Source organism: Lonchura striata, chromosome 13, assembly GCF_046129695.1.
Source record: "Lonchura striata isolate bLonStr1 chromosome 13, bLonStr1.mat, whole genome shotgun sequence".
Classification (NCBI taxonomy): Eukaryota; Metazoa; Chordata; class Aves; order Passeriformes; family Estrildidae; genus Lonchura; species Lonchura striata.
In genome coordinates, this window is record NC_134615.1 from 12,945,601 (window position 1) to 12,970,666 (window position 25,066).

At 33.4% G+C, this 25,066-nt stretch overlaps 1 protein-coding gene across 5 annotated transcripts in view; it reads right to left on the reverse strand.

Annotated features, from left to right (window-relative positions):
• Positions 1–545: 545 nt before the first annotated feature.
• The window catches only part of LOC110484420 (protein fantom), a 49,274-nt gene continuing 24,753 nt past the window's right edge, over positions 546–25,066 (reverse strand). For 3 of the 5 annotated variants that reach the window (XR_013340755.1, XR_013340753.1, XR_013340754.1), the window contains 3 exons: positions 15,349–15,531; positions 6,133–6,250; positions 3,105–5,674 (listed from right to left, as the gene is read on the reverse strand). Coding sequence is in view for 1 of the 5 variants with exons in the window: in XM_077786332.1 (XP_077642458.1) it covers positions 6,147–6,250 (104 nt within the window). In the remaining 4 variants the exon portion in view is untranslated. Of the gene's footprint in view, positions 2,749–3,104; positions 5,675–6,132; positions 6,251–15,348; positions 15,532–25,066 lie in introns of those variants that run through there. The other 2 variants (XR_013340752.1, XM_077786332.1) reach the window with 2 other exon arrangements.

Here is a 25,066-nt window from a genome sequence, read left to right on the forward strand (position 1 = left end):
ATTACATAGATGCATGTTCTATTCAAGCTATTCATTGCTAAAATCTAGACAAAATAGTACTAGGTTACATCTTCCACTTTCCCGCACAATGTAGCATTTAGAATTAAGATTTAAGAACTTTTTGGAAATACAGACTACTTAATGCAAGAACAAAACTTTCTGCTATGATCATATGTTTATGTTGCATAAGATAATACAATCCATCTGTTGGGAAAATCCTTGCTGAATATTATATCTGTTTTAGCAATAAACATGAATAGAAATGAGGATTATTTTCTTAAAATCTGAAACTGAGTAACAGTGAGGCTTACAAAGAAATATGTCTAGGAACCTGAGGCAAATTATACATGTTAATGTTGGAGTCACTGAGAGCAGTTAACACAATGTAACCAAATGTCAACTGGAATATTTTTCAGTAACTTACTGAAGAGATCTGTGTTTAATGAATATATGAACTCTTGGTTTCTAAGTTTCCAACTTCAGATGGCGAAGATTAAGTGTTAAGGGTGTTACTGTAAATGTTTAAGTGAGATGAACATCACTGATTTTCTAATTTTACCACATGGTTTATTTCAGAAGAAAACAAGCACCAGTTAACATAGTTCTCCTGCAAGTCAGTAAACAGTCACACACAAAAACTCAATACAATTCACTTCTTTGTTTATGTGCAGGATATTTAGTTTGGTTTGCAAAGTATTAGAAGAATAATAAGAACCTCCTGACAGAATACCACAACTAAATTTCTAAAAAGCCACTCAGTTAATCTCAGTGTTGAATCTGGCTGTTTCAAATTATTGTAATGTATAATAACAGTCTTATTGACAATATGGATGCACAGAGCCAAAAAAAGCTAGAAATAGTGGCCAAAATGATGAACTAAGTGCCAGCCCAAATGACAACAAACATATGGCCATTAACTGAAGAATGGAGGGGTTTAGGAATGCAGCTGTCTGTGGTCTCCTAAAGTTCCAGAGGAATGAAACGCTGTGAGGATTGGCAAAGTCTGGATGAGAAGCCCTACTGAAGATGGTAAGCCCTAAAATGGAGTCAACCAGCAGACCATGCTGGAATTCAGAGATTTCTGTGGTCAGAATATATTCATTCCATTGGCCTCATAATGTACATCAACAAATTAATATTGTATGGATGTCATTTCAAAGCCTACTGAAGACGAAGAGCCATTACTGAAGCCATTAGAGCACAGATGGTTCAAACTATATGCAGATATTCATACTTGCATTTCTGCATTATAGCAGGGTTTTTTTTCTGTTGAACTGTAATGAATTGTCTCATAATCTATTCCATCTTCTTGCCATTAGCAGGCTTTGAATGTTCACAAATAGGAGCAAAGAACTCATTTTCCAGAGCTTTAATCACACAAAGAGGGAATGCCTAATTCTCTAAATGAAATGGTCTGTGATCACTGAAGCAGAGATTTAATATATCACGGCAAATTAGGTAGATTTTAATAAATTACTTATCTCTCTGAATACTTTACATATGCTTATGAAGAAACATAGCCTGTTTGCAAACAGTGGAAATCCACAGTCTATAACATCCTTTGAAGAAAATGACAAATAAAAAAGTAAATTAAAAAATGAAATGTATTATATCCTCGTTCTCAAGAGACAATCCTTTTGCAGCATTGATTCACAGCTCCATTAAAAATATCAATTAAATCCTTCACTGAGATTGGTTAAAAGCTGTAAAATTAACTTTCCACACTAGACAGTAGTTATTCAGATACAACAATTTATTGTATATGTTTGATGTAAGTTCTAAAAGTGACAAAACCCAAATGAAAACAGTTGCACATCCCCAAAGCCCAAAGTAGGTGAAGCAAAATCTGACACTCTATGGCTTCTTTTTGTGCTTTGACAGATGTTGGCTGCAAGTAAATCATCTACTGTACAGAAAATGATTGCGCCTGCTCTCCCCCTACTTCAAATTATGGTAACCATAAACAGCTGATTATAATGTTAGTAGAAGGGTAAAAGTTATTTAAAAAAGGGGTGCAGTAATTTAATAAGTCCTGCAACTAGCCTAATTTTTTATATTTAATTGATAGGAACTGCATGCATCAAAGAAAACACATACTGAGATTTAATGTGCATAAAATGGATATTAGCATTTTAAAGAGGCAGATTAACACATTAATCCAAGTAATTTTCATATATTGCTTTTAATAAAATCTTCACAGTATAAAATTCTTAATGAGGCTAATCACAGGCATTCCATTTAACGGGGTGATTAGGGATAACATAAAAGTATTTTTAATCAGTTTTCTAAGGCTTATGGTTTTTTTATTAAAAATTAAAATTTTGACTTGCATTTTTATTACTGTTTTATGTAGGAAAATATCTTAAAAATGCAAATAAAGCACATAGTTCAATCATGTAGGTATTAATTATTTAAAAGACGTTGTCCATTGTGGAGACATTCTTAGCCTTAGGGGGGAAATATAAAAACAAACAGACTGAAAAGTATACAAAACTTTACAACTACAAATCAAGCGTCCTTTTCATATAAATTATACATTAAATATACTGCAGGAATTACAAAGATCTCATCTTTGATGCACTATCAAGCATGTATTTACACTGGGAGAAGGCTCTTCTGTAGGCAAACTTCCTTTCATGCCTCGTAGTCATCTTTGCATTCCGCTCTCGACTGAGGGCAGTGCATGGAGGGCTTCCACTGCTCCTTTGAGCTTTCCAATTACTGCACTGTCATCCTGTGAATCAAAAACTAGAAAGGAAACATTACAAAACAGCATTAGCAATTTCATTTAAGGTTTCACTTTTGTTCTGATAATCTTCCTTAGCATTTGGACAGATTAAAGGGCTCCTAGTATATGTAAAAAAAAAAGAGAGGTAAATAAATAATAAAGAAAGCTTACTTTTCAGGTACTCAGCCTACTGGAAACTAAGCATCCTAAGAACTAAAATGTACATTAATGAAAGTATCAGAGCTGGAATTAATTCTGAAAATAGAAAACTATTTATATATTAATTGCATACATAAATTAGTTATTTTTCACAATGTGTAAATAAAGGTGTTCCAAGCTCCATTGAAAACATATATGCATAGTCAGAAATCATTTTAAGTAAAAAATACACCAATTAATGCATTTTTTGTACTGCGTGTGTATGATGGGTCCAAGTCATCCTGGACAATTATTAGTATTTAAACAGCAACTTTTTCTTTACCGTTTGTGCAACGCAAAATTATTTAAATTCCAAGCTACTGTAAAATAGTATAAGCAAAGATGATAATTCCCCTAGACTAAACTAACTACCTTCATCTTTGTGTATGTGGGTTTTAAAGGAGTATTTAAAATTTATATGTTAAAGAAATTAACTGACATGATTTAAAATTACACTCTTTCACAATATCCAAGTAAGCCCAGAGGGCCAGAATCTCTGCTGCTGTGATTAAAACATGCTGCTAAGTCAAAAAAGAGGCTCTTTCACAGGCCTGCACAAAAAGCAACGAGGCTGCCTAACATGGCTCTAGAAGGAATTTGAATAAAAACAAATAATTTTGACAGCATATCTTTTCAAAGCAAATTACAGCTGACAAATAGAAAGGTTATGTATTTACTCTAATAATTAGGGTAAGTACTCAGGGACATGCAATGATGCTCCATGCTGCAACTTCTAGGCTGCTGGGATAGCTCAAAAGAGGTTTAGAGCAGGGAAAACACAGGATAAACCTTCCATCACTTACCCTGTAGAAAGACTTATTATGGGACAGATTGGATGCCATTCTTAGAGTTCCAAAGCATTTTGTATATTCTTGAACAAATCACTCAGTGAACTGTCAACTTTAGAGCAGACTTCACAGTATTGGTTTTACTGTAAGAACAGCAGGATAACTATAATTAATGATATCAGAACATTAACTCTATCAGTTTTCATATTGTCATATTATCTCTGAGACTTATTGTTAGATGTCTTGACTATACAGTCTCTTTTTCATCCATCTTCTTGCTTAGTCGTGCCCTTAGTTGCTTCAGATTTCATGGAGGCCACTTCCACACAATCAGCAATGAAAGGAACAAGATATGAAAAAGATCCATGCTTGCAGTCCTCAAACAGAGTGAATGAAGCTCAGGGTATCAGAGAATGACTACATCTTCATGTGGTAGTGTCCTGTGAATTTTTCTTTGTCTACGTTTATTCCTTTTCCCTCAAACCAATAGCCACCTCAGAGAAAATGTACATATTACTCAGGAATTCTATTTATCATGCCATTATATTTAATTGAAGTTTATGCCCAGATCTTGACAACAGATCCTTTCCAATAAATTTGTCCAAGAAAATAGAGTAGCATGATCTTCTACCGTGATCTGACATATATTAATGCAAAATTCATTTCAATTCTCTGAAATTTCTAAATTTTCAGAAAATATGCAGTGTTACATGTTATGGATTCAACAGAAAAACATAACTGCAGGGAAGGGCAGAAGTGTGGATAAGAAAAAGTATAAAAATCTTTTTAGCTATTAACTATCACTATAATAGACATAATACATATTCAGTAAAAATTAGTTCAAATGTCTTATGATTAGGGGAAGAAATGCTCCTCAATATTGAAGTAGCTGTCATTACATAATAATGATTAGCTTTTGACAGAACAATAACTAGTAACAAAAAACAGTCCTTCCTGTCATAACAATTCTCTCAGATGATTAGGATTTTTAAGAGTTTTCTGAGATGGTAAAAAATTATACTTATATCACTAATAAATCTTATCAAATAGTAATTATGACAGTTGGAATTATGGACTTAAAATACAGAGCAAAAACAATCTTCCAGTGAGAGACTACAAAACACCTTTATAGAGGAGATGTGCTTTTCTACAACTACTTGGAGAAAAATCGGTGCAGCAAAGCTTAAGTGTTCAGCCACATTAAGAAGTGCATCAAATTTGTGTATTATTTTTCCAGGGTGTGGAGATTTGATTCTTTGCATTTTCCTTATTGTGTTCCTGGAACTTGGAGTATTTATACTCTTCTTTGAGTATTTTAGCATGGATGCAAATCATGCATGATAATGGAAATGGTAAGAAAGCCTGTTTCTCTCCCTCAATACTCAGCTCCCCATTGCTCAAGGTATGGTAATTACCCCCAGCAGCAGCAAAGTTACACTGGCCTGGCATTCCAGTAGGGCTAACTGGAGTTCCTGCTCTCCAAAGGGTACCTTGTGTGCACTGTGTCCAGGCTTGCAGCTGGTTCATGCACCCACAGAGGGACTGCTTTATCACCAAGAAACTCTCAGCTCCTTCCCTGAGCTTCACCACAACAGGAAAGAGGATTGAAATGAAGTTGGAGGGGAAAAAATGCACCATTGGTAACCATGACCCTGCTACCACAGGTAAGGAGAACATTTTACTTCCCTGACTGCAAGAAGACTGAGTAACCCTCTCCAGTCTTCCTATGAGCAGTACAAAAACACTCTCCAACAGCCCAGGAAAGGGAAGATTCCACAGCTCCTACTCAGCTCACCTTGCTTTGGGAAGTCACAGTGAAGGGCTGGTCACAGGCTTTACCAGAGGGGTGCTCAGGCTAAAGTGACCCCTAAGCAACCCCCAGTATTACACTCCCACTGCTTCGGTACAGTTTGGTATGGAGGACACAAAAGCTGCCACTACTCTGGGGGTCACACTGTAACTTTAAATAAGATACAGACATCAGCAATGCAGGGTTACTGACATAAAGTTTAATACATACATACATACATACATACATATATATATATATATATATATATATATATATATATATATATATATATATATATTCCTATTAAAATGAAGTATGTTGTACAAAATAGAGAATTGCAGGAAGCAGACATGTCCTTAAAGTTCTTAGGTTTTATAAATTAATTCCTACGAGCTGGGGATGCTGCTTGGTTTTGGATTTTTTTAATATATTTTAAGGAATGACAGTAATAGTTTCTGCAGACTTTTGAAAACAAATGTGGAAGCCTTCAGTTAATATGAAAGAATTTCTTCTTGACACTATGTAAAACAATTACTTTCACAGGAAATCTTGCAGAGAAAAGTAGAAATTCAACAAATAATTTTAAAGCTACAAACGTTTACAAGAAAGTGGTCTCTAAAACTCACCACCAATGTCATGTTCAATGGTATTTCTTTGATTCTGGAATATCTTTTTCAAACAGATTCAGCAAAATCAGTATCTTCACATTCAAGTTCTGCTCATCTTCTGGGGTATCAGTCAGCACTGTAAATTTTACAGAAACACAAGAAAAAAATGTATTCAGAAAAGATTAAAAATCAACTTAAAAATGGAAAAAAGCCAAAACTTAATTCTGTTTTTTATTCTTCTGCTACATAAACAAAAGCTCTTTATCAATTAAATTCAACATTTTTCCATGACAAGAATAGTCCAAGACCCTCTCTTTAAATCTTCCCTTCTTCTTTAGTATTATTTAGCTGTACTAGGACAGAGAAGTTTTAGTCATAGATCCACAGGCTTACAGAGATGTTTCATTTTTGTTCCCCCTCCCACCACTCCATGGTACAATTCTTGTTTATTTGGCTATACAAACAACTACACAAAATATATGCTTTTCTTCTATGAACTTAAATTACACCCATTGCCTCCAAGTATGGCTTTCCTTTCAAACACATAATTCCAGTATTGTGTTGGAGCTGGCTTGAATTAGTGGCTTGAGCTGGGGCCAAAATCACTGAGATTGACAAAATGACAGGAATTTAGAGCTAGCATTTGCTATGTCTTGGCAACACTGGTCAAACTGTGAATGTTTGTGAGCTTTACAACCTAAAAATGTTACAATAGACATAATTTCAAATGGGTTAGGATCAAGTTACACTACATCCAAGGCTACAGGAAAGGATATCTTATACAAAATATGAATACATGAATAAAGCTATGGATAGCATTACTCTCCTATATTTCTCTCTGGGATCCCAGACTTTCTCTCTAGCTGATTTCCACATTTCTTTTCTGTAATGCCAGGTATAAGTACACACTTCCTTGCAGGAGTTACAAACCTACTGCATAGGAAGAAATTTTAACATCCTGTTAAAAATCACCATGTGAGAAGTTAATTGCTAGGCAGTGCAGGAAAGAATAGAACTAAATGAAACTTCTTTGCCAAAAGAAAAGTGAAAAAACAGTGTTTTAAACTTAAAGCATGTTTTACTATGAAAGCCTGAACAATTATTTATTTTTGTTTTTAGAACACTTAAAGGCATTATCATGAGCAGGTCATTTAGAGCAACTGGACAGAAGCTCTTATATAGGCAAATTGATAATTTGTTTTTTTTGTATTCCAGAGATAAGAGTTTTTAAGAAGCAAGTAGAAAACTTTGTGCATGAATTCAGTATATTAATGTGAAGCTTACACTCTACAAATGCTCTATTCTGTAACATGGAGGCAAAGATTTTGTTACTTTGGGGAACAATAAGTTCATATAGTCTGTTCCTTGGAATAACAATCATTTCCCACCAAGAGATGATGCACCTGTCAGGATCAGCCTGGAAACCTCTTGCATAAAGCTGTTCACTCTTGTTATCACAGCAGGGTGACTGTTAGAAGAATGGATTCCTCCATTCTTCACATATGTCTCTCCTGACACTTGTCAGAAGAGCACAGACTTTACCTCCAGGTCCCAGCACTTCAGCTACAGTCTGGCATGAGGAATCAGAGAAGGTTCACTACATGACTGAAATTTCTACACTCTTAGAATGCTGAAAGGCAGCAATGTAAGAAAAAAAACCAAAACTGTGACACAGTTACAAAAGTTAAATGGATGGCCAGAAATGTGTCCTGTTAATTGATTTTAAGGTTTGAACATGTAAGTAGATAATGATGGGGTTCAGATGCTGAAATAATAATTCTGGTTTTATTCCAAAGCTTTACAAATATTAGCAAGTATATCTTCCTAAAATTAATAAGGAATTTGAATCCCCATTTTACAGAAGAAGAAACAAAACAAAAAGGCTACCCATGTCACACAATACAGATATAAGGAAATCAAATATTTTGACAAAATCTCCACATTAATGACAGAGACAATGACTGTCTTTATGAAAACATAAAGAAAATATGTTTGTCAAAAGAAAAGAACCATCTTTCTGGTTTGCAACAATTAGTAACCTAAAAAGGATTTCAGTCTTCCTAAGTCTTCCTAGTGTCCTAAGACCTCATGCTTATATATTTTATATAATTCTATTTAACAGCATACTTTTCTTTTTTTTTTTTTTTTGGATACTGATTATTTTTGCATTTCTGCAACTAAAGCCATTAATTCAAATGTAGAACCAAAATCAACACTTCTAATAAACTTCTAAAATTATTCCATATTAATAAATGAAATTGAAAAGAGAGAACAATCATTATTTTGAAATCATATATGCATGAACAGTGAATTCCACTCCAAATAATTTTAGACTGGCTATTAAGAAAAAAATTATTCACTGAAAGAGTTGTCAAGCCCTAGAACAGGCTGCTCAGGGAACTGGTGGAGTTACTATCCCTGGAGATATTAGTGCATTGCTGGGTTAACAGTTGAACTTGATGACCTGAAAGTTCTTCTCCAACCTAAACAGGACTCTAAAAAATATGTATTTTCTATATAAATTCCACACCAACTAACATTTATTTGTAAGCATAAACTAAAAGTGTATAAAGCTGCAAAATGCATTATTTTCAGGGTCAAACTGGTTCAGTTTCAACTAAAAAAATAGTTGCAATATATATAGTTGCAAATTTGACTTAGCAATAATTTTATATATTACAATAGTATATCTTTTTTAAGAGCTATTCATTCAAGTGATTCTTCTTTTAGAAGACAAAAAAACCCATGATATTTACCCATTTATTTATGTTCCAATATGGATCCAGTTATTGTGAGTATCATTTCCAGCAACATTCATTGTGACAGGAAAAAAAATAAATTAATACACTACTTAATAGACATAATACACTGCCTATGCTGTTGTAATTTTGCCTAGCACAAACACCAATAAAGTATCAAGCTAAACCATCTGCAGGCAATTTTCAATGATATTTATATCCTTGATAATTTGGTTTCCTGAGCTTTAAAGCATTAGTTTAGTTCAGTTCCTGTTTCAGCTGAAAAAGCTCTGATACTGGTTTGTCAGGCTTGTGATAGAAAACACGTGTTGAAGATCTAACTAGGCCAGGTTTAAAACACACAGAGTTGGAAACTTTTGGTGTATGGCACAATCTTTCCATAAATTTTCTTTCTTGGTGGTCCTCTTGCTAGGATCAAGTGGAGAACTGGACTACTGGTGAACTTCCTGTCTTTCTATTTGGTCACAGCAGAACTGAAATTTCACCACGGGCCAAACCAGACACATCAGTGACTGCAGAAAACAACCCACCTACAAACACAGTGGCACTACCATGGCAGCAACATGTAGAAGATGAACGCTTCTGTTCAGAGAAAAACCTCACTGCTGTAGTCTTACCTTACTTTCACCTTAGGCTTGTACAATAATTATTAAAAATATCCAAGTGTTTAGAGGAGAAATCACAGCACACTGACTAGCTATTTCCCTTTGCTTAATTTATCACTTATGGGAAAAAAAAAGGAAAAAAAAGAGTATTTTATCCTCAGTATTGTCAAATTTTAGTAGACCATTTACCACTTTCCTATTCTGTATGGTGGAATTTGTTATCTGCTTGCTTATTAAGTATTTTTTAGTTGTTTTTTTTTTAAATCTCCAAACCTAAGAATTGTTTTGGTGTGATATTTCCATCCTGACAAGTAATCATTTCATGGTGTTCCCTGCTCCATTCCAGTAAAACCTGTTTTCTGGCCAAGACATGAAACTCAGATCTAGAAATGAAATTAAGAGAGATCACTCCTCCTTACTGTGGAGAGAATCAGTGATTTGTGAATAAATACATATTTAAAAGATTTACAAGTAACTCCAACACATCAAATACAATCAGCAGGTTTCCTATTCTTACACAAATCAAATGAATCTTGAAATTAGCAATTATTCCATTTTAACAATTGACATTCAAGAGAAAATGTAATCAAACTATGTCATTCATTCTGTATAAGTAATGTACATACTATCACAATCAAAAAATTGAATGAGAACAAATTTATTATTATTATAAAATTGGACAAGAATAATTTATATTCTTTCTCATATGCATTCACATAATAGCTGCCTATCTATCTACCTATTTATTTCTGGAAATTCTAGGGCCAAGGAACACTTTCTGCAGCTCTTAGACTCTTAGCAGTATTCTGAATTCAGAAAGCAACGAATGTACTACACTACACTGGGCAGATATGTGCGTTTCAGATTCATTAGTGATAGAATACTGGTGATAGATCCTCTCTTCTGTGGAACAAATTTGTTAAAAACAAACCAACCAACCAACCAAACTCCCAAACCAAACCCCAACCCACAGCACTAATCCAGCATTATGTGAGATTGCAGTACTCCATGCCACATGAACCTACACTAGAAAGAAGTAAGAGCAACTGTCCCATCAGAATGCAGCTATCATTCCTAGGTGAAACAAAATTTTTTCTAGTTAGTTAGCTAGGTATTAACTCCTTGGTCCAGCCTCCTCAAAAGAGACAAACCATGAGGTGAACCACAAGCATTATTTACTAAGACCTATAACAGAGTTTTCCAGCACTAACATCTATCTGCCAACGTGCAGATCTAGCTTTAGAGCAGACCTGAGATCTTTCTGCACAATTATCTGCCTTAACCACATTTATCACTGCAAAGCAAATCAGAATTACTATTAGTATCAAATGTTTTTCACCTTTTAGAAGAGCATGAGGAAAAGAACAAAGAAAAATAAACATTTCTTTCTTTTTTTCTAAGGAAAAGCAACAATGCTAGAATCAAATTTGAAGGGTCATGTGATCTAATGGTGTGTCACTGGCAGGTTTATGTGCACACTGTCAAAAAAGATACAAGCAGCATCTAAGCATGCCACATAGCTGTCACTTTCTGTTAATGGCAATAGCACTCATGATTTTAAAAGCCAGTGGTCTTTATTGCTTTGTATTTGAAGTGATTTACTGTATTTTCTTCCACTGAGGAAGCCAGTGATAATGATAATGTATGGCAGAGTGCTTGTCCTTTTTGACAGCCTCAGTAATTTAATCCTCCTTTCCTGCCACAATATTTCAATAAAAGAAACCTCTAGACCAATGGACTGGAGAAAATCCACAGCCTGGGGAGTGTGAGTGAGTGCTCTGAAAGCTTTTCATTGTTTTAATTTCAAATACAAACACAAGGATCAGCTTTTAATTTTTGTACTATTAATATGACCTAGAGTGAAAGTTAGCCTTGGTTTGGAAAACATAATAGAAGAATGAGAAGCAGGGTTTTAAGAAATTCTTTAAGAAGTTTTTGGGCATTTTAATATTAGAGAAAATAGCTGCTTGCCTGCAAATGGTATCAGTCTGCAAATATCAGCAAACTACTGTGAAAGATTATAAAGACTGAAAAGGTGTTACAGGAATTTAAAAATATTAAATAAAGAGATGAAATCTAAAAGGTTTTGCTAGGACAGAACTAGAATTAATATAGGCCCCAAAGAGTCAAACATAGCTCTTCAGAAGAGTTTTCATCTGCTTTTAAGGGGAGAAGATGGAGCTACAAATTAGTCTGTCATTAAACTCCAACATTTTTAATATTCACTTTTTTTATAGTTACTCTGCCACTGTACTCACAACAGTTCTTTTTGACTCTCCACCTTAAAATAAGATTTCCTCTTCCCCTGTGCAGACAGAAATCTTTAACATATCTCATACTGTCTTTTGCTACCCAAAATAAACTTATTTATATAAAGAGGAAGTATCAACTCTGCTATGGGATGAGAGTATTGGAATACAACAATATGAGGACATAAGAAATTATTTTCAATTCCTTGTAGAGGGATTTATTGAAGAACACAGCTCTCTCAGTCCTAGGAACCCATTTCCCAGAGCTGTTGATTTTTCAGTTTCCCCAGAGCAGTTCCCAGCTCGTCCATGGGCAGCTGTTAGGAATGGGTTACTAGCACAAACAGACACTCCAGTGGCTGAGTTGCTAAGCCATTCAATCAAAGGAATCTGCAATTTGCCACCTTTTTCTCTACTAACTGAAAGCAAGGCACTGGCATTCTGCCTTTGAAGCCTTGGTTTCCACTCTCAATTTCTTACTTTCTTAGGTTATAAGAAGCTGTTATTGTCATCTGTTCTTTTGGACATGTGGATGACTTTCCACATGTGCTGCTCTCATGGCCAAGTGCTCCTAAGGCCACCACAGGAAGTGATGGGGAGGCAGCAGGGAGACAGATGGACAGCCAGAGAACTTCAAAGGAAATGCCACATCAACAGATCCTTCCCTTTCCCATAAGCATCCTAAAAGGAATTTCCTAAGTTTACTAATATTGTACCTAAAACAATTTTAAATGCAAATTATTAACAAACCTAAAGAGTTCAAATTCATTTCACTCAATGGAAAAATTCAGATTAGTAAGTAATACATTCAGCACAACTTCATTCAAGTCTGGAGAAAATGATTAACCAGAGTGAAAGTATATTTTTAGATCCTGATTAATAACATGTTTTCATAGCACCCCTTAGTACTGCTTGAACTGAGCAGGATTAACATTGCTGCAAGGCATGGAACATTTCACATTTCTTTCTATCCAATTAATTGCAAGAATAATTCAAAATTAACTTGTGACAGTTAGCCTCTAAAATTATAATTTTAAAGTTAGTCCTAAAAAGTACTAAAAGCTGAATATTACAATGACCTTGGAACCTTGTTAGAAATCTCTGTAATTCAAAATATTGCTGTTCTGCTATAGCTCAGCTTTTTCATAGGTCACATTCTAACACAACTGAACAACTACATGATGAAGCAGATTTTCATCAAGTGAAGAAAAAAATACTCCACAGTCTTGAGCTTATTGTAGAAAAGGAATAAACACACAGAATTATAACAATGTTTCCTGATGCAAAGCCTTAACATTTGAGGAATCCCCTTTTAGAACAGGGATCTTCAGAAGTTTATTTTTAATAAAAAGTACATCCCATCTTTCCCACACCTCCCCTTTCTACTTCCACTTGTACTTCAAGTTGTTCAATTAGTCACATGTTTATCTAAGAGAGAAAAGTTTTTGAGAAAAGAAAGCTTCCCAATTAAATTTCATCTAAAACCTTTGCCAGCTTTCATATTACTTTCTTCTATTTCTGCTGTCTGTTCTCTAGAACCACTGAATAATTTGGCAAGTTTCACTGTTCTTTGAATGTATGGGCCTGTAGTGCTTGGAAGCATTCTTAGATATTCTCATAACTCTTTTCAGTGGTACCAAACACAACAGCTGCTCTCAGTCACTGTGGTCATCAGGAGGTACCACACAATGTCATGGGCAATCAAGAGGTTTGCAGCATGATCCTAAACTGTCTAAACTTCCTGTCTGAAATTCCCCATCCAAGTTTTTGTTCCAAGACTCTGGAAGAAAGAAAATTATCTTCTAACCATTCTCAGTGAAAAAGTCATAGTTGAAAAAAGCCAATTAATGCCAAGTTACATGCTTGAATCACCTGTGAAAATGGAAACCCATGGGATCTTCTATGTCCAGATTACTGGAGCTCTACTATACTGTTTTTCAACAAGCTCCTGTTAATTTTCTCTATCTCACATGCGAAACAATGACAATGAAGAATGTTCAAAAGGTATGGGAAAAAAATCAAATTTTTTAAAGCAATGAATCTCATGAAGCCTTCTGTAACCGTTAAGATGTCTTTAAAACAGTCAATCTGTTCCAGTTATAGATAATATAAAATGCTTTATTTATTATAAGAATTAGTGATTTTTTTAGATTACTTATGGACTTACTCTGATTTTCTCCATGCAAAAGTCTAAAAGACTATTAGTTTCCTTCTAAGCTCAAAGTAAATTTCTTTCTACCCATGCAAATCTCATTTTTATTAAAGAAAATATTCAATTAACCTCAAATATTCAGCATACTCAAATCTAATTAGACATGAATAAGAGATGCAGCAAAGCTATAGTAAACACACATGCAGATTTCATTACTATTATCTTACTGGCTTCTCAACTGGTATTATCAAAAAGCAGACTCATTAGGTTTTTCACCCTATATGCAAAGATAATCTGAGTAGAAATTAGACAATTATCTAAGCAAACCACTAAAAATAACAACCACATTAGTGTAATGCTGCAGAATACAGTCCTGAAGCAATTAAGCCCAAAACCCACCTTTTAATATTGATTTGTTGGAATATTTTGAAGTTCAAACAGGTAAATACTTAAAATACAACTATACTTACAACATAACTAATATACCCAGGAATCAGAATATTGTATAAGACTTTTTTAACTTCTGAATGTTTATTATATTCAAAGCAATGAAAATTCAAAAAGCAAGAGCAATGAAAAGCCTTAAGAAGCTTTTATTGGGTTATGGTATTATTTCAACAGGTTTTGAAAAAGAAATTCCATTTATGGCTGCCTAACTAGAGCATCTGTGCCTACAGAAGCTAACAAAATGAAATTGTCCAGCTTATAAAAAGAGTTCTCCTTTATGCAATGTCTTACTTAGCACATGATGCCAGAAATCCTGTTTGTCTGAATGAAAGGAAGCCTCGTGAATTCAGGACTTCACAGAACTGTTTTCTTCGTGAGTTTCTTTTTCTTTCCCAAGGCCTTTCAAAGATCAATGCCCTTGCAGTCACAATGGTGGATTGAGACTGACTTACAGATGTTCATTTATTAGAGTTTAGCATATGCAACATGCAGGATTCAGTATTCTGAAGTAAATAGCAATTTATTAGTATTAAATACAGGTGAATGATTTCCCACTAAAAAAAATTCTTGTTAAAGGTACACTTAGTATTCACAAGCAATGATCAAATCCATGACATATTTTCTCAAATGTATTTCAGTTGTACATGGTTGGATAGAACATTTTCCTTTTGCTGTATCATGTATCAATAGGAAAAAAATTAGTTTGTGCTCTTTCAAAAAAAAGAAATAGTTATATAAAACCTAATTTTAAAATGTATGCGCTACCAGCATATTTAAATATATTGCAGTTTCAATTTCTTACACAAGCCTACTTTTGTATTTTAGTTTAGACTTAATAATTGCATCAGGATCTCAGGTCTTAAAAATCATCATTGGTATTTCCCAAAAGAGCTGAAGAATGACAAATACAACAGTACAGAGATAAATGCATATATAATGTATAGCAAATAGGCTTTGTTGCAAGCATTTTCATAAGAATTTTAGGAAAGGAACACACCTGCTCAAGGATAGGTGCCACTCACCAGTTTTGTAGTTACAGTCACTCCTCTGACCACCCGTTGGGTTTGGAAGTGACAATGCAGTGTCCTCTGCAGGGAAATTGTTTTATTTGTATTCTACACTCAGCTGCTGTATTGTTTCATTTGATGTAATTCATGACTTCGTAAAACCAAGTGATGTAACTTTAATCCAGATTGTTCAACTTCCTATTTAAAAACAAAACAAAAACCAAAACAATAATTTTGTGTTTCTTGAAGTGTTAACACAAACCTAACATACATGTGAACCATTGGGTAGTTTGTAGAACTAACACTGATGGATTGATTTAACATAGACATGGGAAGAATCTAAACCCCTTGGTTTGCAGTTATGAATATTGTTGCAACAGATACTGATTGACACTTGATGCTTAAAATATTTTGTCAATAGTCATAGTCTACTGAAGAAGATTAAGTTAAGATTATCTTTAGGTAATAATGCTATCTGAACCACTAATTTCAGTTGCCATTACTTTTTAGCCACACAGCAAAGTGATCCTGTAACTTCTGGAAACAGTTTCAGTTTTATTAGGTACCAAAGTTTTTTCAAAGGGAAGAGAATAGCTAGTGCCTCCTGCAGACAATACCCCATTCAATAAAAATCCATCAAGTCACAAAGTTGTTAGGCATATAAAGGACAATTGCATTTATATGGAATTCAACTTCATATACTGAACTTGACTAGTTAAATCAAACATACCTTTAAGAGTTCATATTAATTATGTCAAAAGATTAAACACTATTGTGCTTGATCAGACCTTTTCTTATTCTCTTTTAAGTAAAATTACATTTTTCCTTTCCTTGCAAAATTGTCTCGCACTACTCAGCAAGGTCTATGGTATTGTGTACAGATACATTGTAATAATGTTTTTATATTTAAGTGTGAATGTCAGACTCAACAGAAAGTCACAAGTACTTCCCTAGGTAATTTGAAGAAAGAAAAGCCACTCTGGTTTCCAAAGTGGAGTATGTAGGTAAGCATTCAAAGACAACTTTCTTCAAAGAGCAAACACAACATGTTGGAATACAGAAATGTCAAAAAAAATTCTTTTTACTTCTTTCATTTCTTTCAAGTTCATATCTTTATTAAAAATATTTCCCCTATGTGGAAATATTTTGACAATTTTTGATTTTAAACTTAAATCACTTGAAGTATTAATCAGATTCAGAAGACTGACTTTCTAGATTCAGTGTTCAAACTGTAAGTCAGTACTCTAATTTATTATGGAGATAGCTTACATTTCCCCTAGTAAATTAAATGATTAATCAAACTGAAAAGCAGGTGTATCCTATTGTAAAAATATCCATCATATAGAACAATTTCCATTGCTGTCAAGTCCTTTCAATATTTGATGAAGTAATTTTACCCCCTCCTTTCAAAAGACATTTCCTTTTATTATGTATCCTAAGACACTTTAACTAAAAACCCAAATCTGAATATTTCAATAAGGTTGTTTTATTATTCAGTAGATTCATGGAAATTTTACTAGGATGACAGAAAAAATTCCACACCATTCTGTCTCCACTAATACAGGTACATGGCTTCAGCTGGCAATATTACTGGGATTAGCATAGAATGATGAAATATTTAAAAGGAATTTTTTTTCTAAAATCTAATAAATCAAATGACTGCCAAATGTCATTAAAGTGATGGTCTCTGACTTGAATATGCTTTTCATATTCAAATTTGAAAAGAAAGAGATGAAAGCCTGGAAAGGTTACTCAGTTTCAACTAATAACCTCAAGCACTCTACATTCACATGCATAAAAAATGAAATTGGCTCTATTGTCTAATTTTACTTCAGCAACAACTCTTTTCTTCTTGCACTGAACAAATGTATTAGCATCTGTATTTAAAGGGATATGCTGAGTGGTTTTGTTCACCCCAAAGTATTTAGCAGCTGTGTCAGACTAGTTTGTACACAGACAGTAGCTTATGAATCAAGTCCAAATACAATATCCTGTATTATAAAGTGTTCCTTTTACATAGCTTAAAATTTGTTTGACATATTTAACACTTGTAATTGCATACAGTAGGCAAAGAATATTACACTTTTTCAAGGCTAGTGGTAAATTCAGGTATTCTGCTTTTTTTGCTTTACCTGAAGAAAATGACTGAGACATACTATTAGAAAATTATAAGGAAAAAAATAACAAATTACTTTGGAGCTTAACAGTCAAAACTATTTTGAGTCCCAGTTTTATTGCTATTAGATATGAATACAACATATACAAAGCAGAACATAAGCTGATTAAAAAATATATTTACAAATAAAAAATATAGAACTGCTTAAGAACAGCATTAGCTCATGTCATATTTCATCATTAATACAAAACCACTCACATTATGTAGCCATGCTGAAAATATTGTATCATCCAGTATATGATATGAATTCATTTTTAAACGACCATTTATATTTCTATGATACATTCTTTACATGCATATTCCTATGCTGGTTTTTTTAAGCCTTTTCTCATTTATTAGGTACTGTTCAAGTGAACAATGGATAGTTTGCAAACTACTGCCCAAAAATAATTCTATTTAATGGGAGTAAAATTAGTCTTTACATTTAGTATTTAAAACAAAACATAATACCAAATTTCACCTAACACAGAGAATAGGCAGATATTGAAGAATATTAAACACTTTCAAAAAATGTCTCAGATAAATTGGTTAACTGCTTTCATTTCAGGTGAGGAAAACAAAACATGGGTAATATACTTAGTCTATGCCAAAATGGTTTCTCTACTATTTAACACTGACTCTTTGTAATTAATGCTACCCAAAGATTTGGAAGAATCACTCAACTCCTTCAAAAGATTTAGGATTAGGGTAAGTACTAAATGCATTGGACATTACATCCAAATTTGAGATCTCAAACTTTCTCACCTTTCTGATTTCTGAGTTAAAACCCCTTGGTTGAATTCTGTAATTAGTCTTGACTGTCATCTTCAAGCAGCTGTATATTCTGTATTTTAATTTCCTTTTTGGTTACAATAAAAGGCTAACACTTTGATATGAAAAACAGAATTCCAACTGTCTCAAATGCTCAACAACAGTATCCCACAGAAGTGCTTTAAAAAATAAGTTCATGCTTTCTGCACAGAACAGCTGAGTTGAAAATACTTTGCTTATAGGACCAATATTCCTATTTTTACATCCACAATTTTAACTAATATATTGCTTTGAAAAACTCAAAATAAAGGGAACTTCTAAACTGTAAGATTAACTTGAATCCTATATCTATTAATGCTCAAAAAACCCATGTTTACTCCTTAGCATTTTATATATTTATTTCCAGAGTCCACTTATTCACTTCTATTTCAAGCAAAGAGCATGTAAGATAAACTGTAAACTATTCTCCAATAATCAAAAGTAATCATCCATTTGCTATTAATATTTCAATCACTATGAATATTGATTAACAAATATATTACTGAATGAGAACCCCCTTCCTCTATCAAGTGCTGAATTCCTGTGATCATCTTATTAACAATGTCAGAACAGAGTCAGAAAGAATGCTATTACAGGAACATCAATGTATTTCAAGTGTACAGAGACACAAACATTACTCATTAAATAATTATGATTAACAGGGCAACACAGAATCATATACACATAAAAATACATATTGCAAAAAAAATTATTCTAATGCTGTATGCAGTGACTTTTCATGTGAGGAATAACATCTTCTGTTTTTACCTTTCCCCTATACTGGTGTAGCTGTGAGAACAGGAAGAGAGATACAGAAATGCTCCCTGTTCCTTCTCCACATGGATGGGACTTTAACAAAGTGCACACACCTTAGACTGTCTCCAGGTGCTGGGGCAGAGATCTCTCCTTGCAGAACTGCTCTTGTGGAGCTGGATCCCTGCTGAAGGGGGAAAGGCACATACAATCTCCTCCCAGCATCACTATTTTGCCATGTGCCAAGGAGAATGTAATGACCCGAGATCAGCACCATGACAAGGTTTGATGCAGCCCCTTCAGCCCTTGCTAGAATTAACACACTGAACAAAAAGATCTATCTGTGACAATGAAGGGAACTCTCATTGCTGCCTTTCTATCTAATGCAGATTCATCATTTTTCAGACCAGCATAAATTCATATTTAAGATCTTCAAAGGCATTAACTACTTGCTACAGTTTGAGCCAATTCAATGATTAAGTACTGACTCTCTATGTAAATCTGTCATGTACCAGCTATGTGCTCTTTTTCTTTCCAACATGACAATTTCTATTTAGGCATAGAGCACCAAACATTTTAGAAAATAGAAGGTTCTTGAGGGAAGTGTGCTTTCCCACCACAACCATGACAACTACATATCTGATCATGAAGCCATATTTGCACTTTGCTCATAATAGAACTTTTGATCACTTGCATAGTGCTTGCTTTCTCTTCAGCTTGCCTTACACCCTTTCTGAAGAAAAACCATGAAATTGTTCAATGATTCTTCTCAAGAGTGGAATTGGTTTTAAAGATTTGGTTTTGCACCTAACCCATAGCACACCACAATGAACAGATTTTAAAGATAAACTGTTTCTAGGGATGAACAAATGCAAAAATATATAAATAGATATAAATTTATATATAAATATATAAATATATATAAAAATATAAAACTATAAAACTATAAAAATATAGAAATATAACTGAACCTTTTTGATTGGTGAGATACAAACTTGCATAATTCTAAATTTATTTTCTCTCCAGGAAGCTGGGAAAACTTCATAAGCAATATTGTTGCTATCCCAAATGAAGGTACACCTACTCCTGCAGACTGTCTCAAAGAGAAAACTTCACTTTTTAAATTTTTAATCACTAATCTTTTATTGATCCATCAGAAAAAATCAAAACCAAACACAACTCTAACAAATCTCAAAGCCAGTTAGCTACACAGATACCAGCCAGTCACATAATTAAGAAATTCAAAGGTTGTGTAAACTTACAACTACCTTTCATTTCAAAGAGAAGCATAATTCTTAAGTTAAAAAAGCATTAAAGGCAGAAAATTCCTTGAGGAAAAAAATACCTGTACATTTTTTGTACACTGAAGTTACAGAAGTAAGATTAAATAAGTAGCAGTATTATGGAAAAATCTAGTCCAAGACAAATATAATAGGATTTCTGCCTTTGTATATACAGCTGTGCATGTATTTTTCTACATGTAGATCACATACTTCTATGTTGATTAAAAAAAATAAATTTCAAAGATCTGTATTTGACAGCTCATCCGTTTAGAAAAAAAGTACCTCTTAGTATGGGAAGGAGGCAGAATTGTCAGTATAGCATCTTTATTTGCTAGGAGTGCATCTGTAGTGAAAAACTGCATCAAATTGCATATTTTTAATGTGGCTGATTTTTCATTAAAGTTTTAATACTTAGTTTTTGATACTGTATCCTCCCCTTGTCAATACAGAATTGTGTGAGAACAATACAGACCTTCAAAGATTAATAGAACTTGATTCTCATAATATGCATAATGTGAAAAAAATTATGCTTGATGACATTTATCACAACTAATCCAACTAAAACTCAGTTTAAAATCCCATTCTTTGCCTTTTAGACCTCCAGTTAGAACAATACATTCTACTTGCAAAGTCACCATAACTTACTCCTATGTCCATAAGCTCTGAAAAATAGTCTCTCCAGTAAGCAATTAAGGAGCATTTGTAGCCATAACCTCAAAAAAAAAAAAAAAAATATTACCACCTAGGTTGAATTACTCCTGCTGATGCTTTTCCTGTGGGCTTACAGGGTCAGCCTTAAATCTGGCCTTCTATTTAATTTCATATTCTGACTAATTAGTTTTATTTGTTACCTAAAAATAATGGGCAATAACTTAAGATTCTGTAGTTTTCAATAATTTTAAAAGCTGCTGTTTGGTGTTATTTGGTATTATTTCTCCCTCTTCTTTCATTTCTCCTATCACAAAGAATGACTAGCAGTACATGCTTTCAATTACAACTTCAAAGTGTACTTGACAAGGGGTAGATAGAAGTTGTAAATCCATCATTTCAGAATAGTGTCTACTCAAACTTCTGTCATCCCACACTTTATCAGTTGCAAAACACAGCTTAGGTATTTCCTGGATAGTTTAAACTTTCTTTTACTTTAGTTTCTGGATTTTAGTGACCCCCCAGCAAACAACCACCTCAAAGACAGAGAATGGCAAATGGTTCTTTTTAATCTTGGACCATTCAGTAGTCTTTGAAAGTACTGACTACTAAGTTTAACAAGTTACTGTTATCATACTCTGATAAGATGGTTCTGTTTCATAGATTTTATTTATTGTTTTATTAAATATGGTGGTACAGCACTTTTATTTCCCCAATTTCTGACAGAACAACAACACAAAGCAACAGAAGTTAGTTCTATAAGGGAGTAGGAGAATACAAAGGATTAGTATTTCTGGCACGGTAGAATGGAGTAACACAGTAACTCAGTAACACAGGGTAATACTAAAACCCTGAAATTTAATTCTCTAAATTCAGATTAGGTATTTATAAAACAAGCCAGGTTGAGGAAAAAAACACTGAACACTCAAAAATCTCCCTGAAGTATACCAAACACATTCAAGTCCTGCAGAAAATAAGTGTAAAGAGGAATCATATCAGCCAAAATTTAAAACTGCAATGTAATGTCCAAATAATTTCCTTTTTTTAAATGAATACAGCTGGCACATAGGTGGAAATACACTGTTCAAGTAATTGTACCAAAAAAAACCCCCAAAATAAAAGGAATAGTTTTTATTGCTTTGCTATACATAAACTTGAAGCTTTACAACTTCTCACCTTAGCCCTTCACCAGGAGAACCATGAGCCCTTGACATTGTTTTTTTTTTTGCTGTTTAAGAAAGATTTTCCTGTCAAAATTAGTTACAACTTCAGATCATAACTTACAGGTACAGGTAATGGCTGCTATCAGTACACTGCTATTAGAGCAAGAGAATGCACTTATGGTATCTGTGAGAAAAAAAAAGACAGAAAAACCAGAACCACTACCAAACAAATTGGGTTTGCCAGTAATTGTCTCATGGCACATTTTAAGAAAACCTGGAAGCTGACAGCAATAAATTTTATTGTGAAAACTGAATGCTATATAATTTTCTGTAAGGATTTTGTGTAGACATGGGAGTGCAAAGGAGGAGGGGATGGAAGAGGAAATAATTTTTTAATTTATTTTTTTTTAATATAAAGACCATGCCACAGAAAATGCAAATTCCTAGTTTTGATGTCTATTTTGAGGATCTGAAACAAGGCTTTTAATCAATGTATTATACATCAAATTGATAATGTTAACTTCTGATTATTCAAATGTATGAAATATTCATAGAGAACTGTCCAAACTTTTACATTTCTCAGACTTCTTTTCTCTATTAATTATCATGCCTGGAAGCTTTTTAGTAAAAGCAGCAGCCATCAGCCTGACTGAACCTGACAAGCTAGCAAGGCCCAATTACACTGGCACTCTGTGGCACTTTGATGTACTGGAAACGAAAAGAGATAGGGGCAAATTGTATAGCACATTATGTTAATGACTTGATTTAATCCAGCCACTAAACTTTATGTAGCCTGTTAAAAAAGATGCTAACACTAATTATGCCACTTTGGAAAGGAAAGAAGGGGACAAGCATTTCATACCGACAAAGTGAAGCTCATAAATGTTGTAAATGAAATGAAACAAAATGAAGTAATCTATGATTAATCATACATCATAGACAAGAAGAAAAGAGAAAGAAGCAAGTGGTACAGTTAAGTACTGGAAAATCTGTTAGATACCCTTTGTGATCAACATATCTAAGAAATAACCATGAACTGTCTAATTTGCAACATGCAAAAAAACCTCAGTATGATCTTAAATGGCTTAAACATTTTGGCATACAACTCAGATTTAGGGGATAATTAGCACAACAATCTCCAAAAATCACAAGTTTTATTTACAGTGTTTGATTACCAGCAGGATATTTATCTCAAAAGATAAAAGGCAGTGATTTTTAATCTTAAAGAAATATGAATTCAGTAACAATTTTGACAGGCTGTATTCTTTAATTAACCCAAGAATTTGTATCAACCAATGCATATTTTTAAAATCCAATCTGTATCAAATACACCTGCTCTCTTAATAGTTCAGAGGTTTTACTGTTTCATCTACCCTTCATGAACATGCATTTTTGTTACCACAAGAACAGATCAATGGAGAAAGGTAGAAATTGATGAATTCATGAACCTAAATGAATCGAAACACAAAGTTCTCGCATTATTTAAGTTCTCTTAAAAAATTGTGATAAAATAAAATATATGACTAGAAAATTATAGAACAAGTATATTATATTTTGACTTAATAGAGATGAGTAGCACTCATTTTAGTTCTCAGAATTACAGGTGACAATTTTTTTAACATCATACATATAAACAATGCAATTCCATCTTCAAAAGTACCTTCTGCATCTTTCTGAAGAAACCTACATCTTAAAAAAAAAAACAACTGCTATATTTCTCATACAAAGAATTGCTTCTTGTTGCTAGTTGCTTTCTAGGATGTCTTACAGCCTTGAAAAAAGCATTTAAAAAAAAAATAAAGCTACCTCTAGGATATCACACTGCAGAACATTAAAAACCATGAAGTCTGATAGGATCTAACAGTACAGCCCTGGTCCTTTAAAAGAAGGCTAAAACAGATCAGAGAAGTATTAACTGTTAGAAGTACTGTCATCAATTTTACATACTAGTTTTATATTTTTTAACATTGTTCAGTCAAAGTTAGATCAAAAAGTATGAAATATTCTTGGGGTTTTTTTTGTTTGTTTTTTCAGAACTATCCTACCGAAATACCATTCAAAGAAAATTTTCCAAATTTGTATTAATATAATCTTATTGTTTTATATATGTCTTTGTGGTAATTAATTGCTGGTTTTAAGAATAAATCAAGAGAAAATGATTAGTGCACTTGCCCACAAATAATAATAGAAAAGAAGTACACTGAGGCAATGTGATACTGTACATATATAACTTTACTGAAAATTGATGTTAGATAACAGCAAAGCTACTTAGACAGCATGAGGTTTAAAATATTTTTTTAAACCTAAAAGAACTCTTAGGTTTTACAAAGGCTTTTTTAAAGTCTGGCCAAATAATTGCCATGAGCAATGACTCAGCTGTTTAATATTACTGGATAATGGAATTTAAATAATACAGTCATTTCTGTCAGATTTTATTGCTTCAAGAGCACTATCACCTTGATCTGAAAAACACTGGGAGAATCAATGTGGTTAAACCCCTTTACTGTAGTCTATCTGAGTTTTGCTGACGAACCTGAAACCAATATAGGTGCTTTACTAAAAAACGAAGAATAAGTTCCAGGCAAATCATCTCTTCCTTGCAGATGATTAACCCTGCAAAACAATGATCTTTATTCATCTAAACTGTATTTTTTTATGGTTTGTAAAAATAAAAAAGTAGTGTTTCCCAGATGAAAGTTGAGGACCGGAATGATATAAGTCCAGTGATGAATTGAGGTAGGAACAACTGTTAGCTTTAGAGAGAAATATGGCCTGAATTTGTGGATTTCCTTGACTATGTTTAACACCATGCACACATAAAGAATAATTTATTATTTTTTAAAAATAAAAAAATAGTTCTGTATGCAGGTGGATTATTTCAATGCATGTTCGGTTTTTATTCTCTGAAGCAAATTACTTAT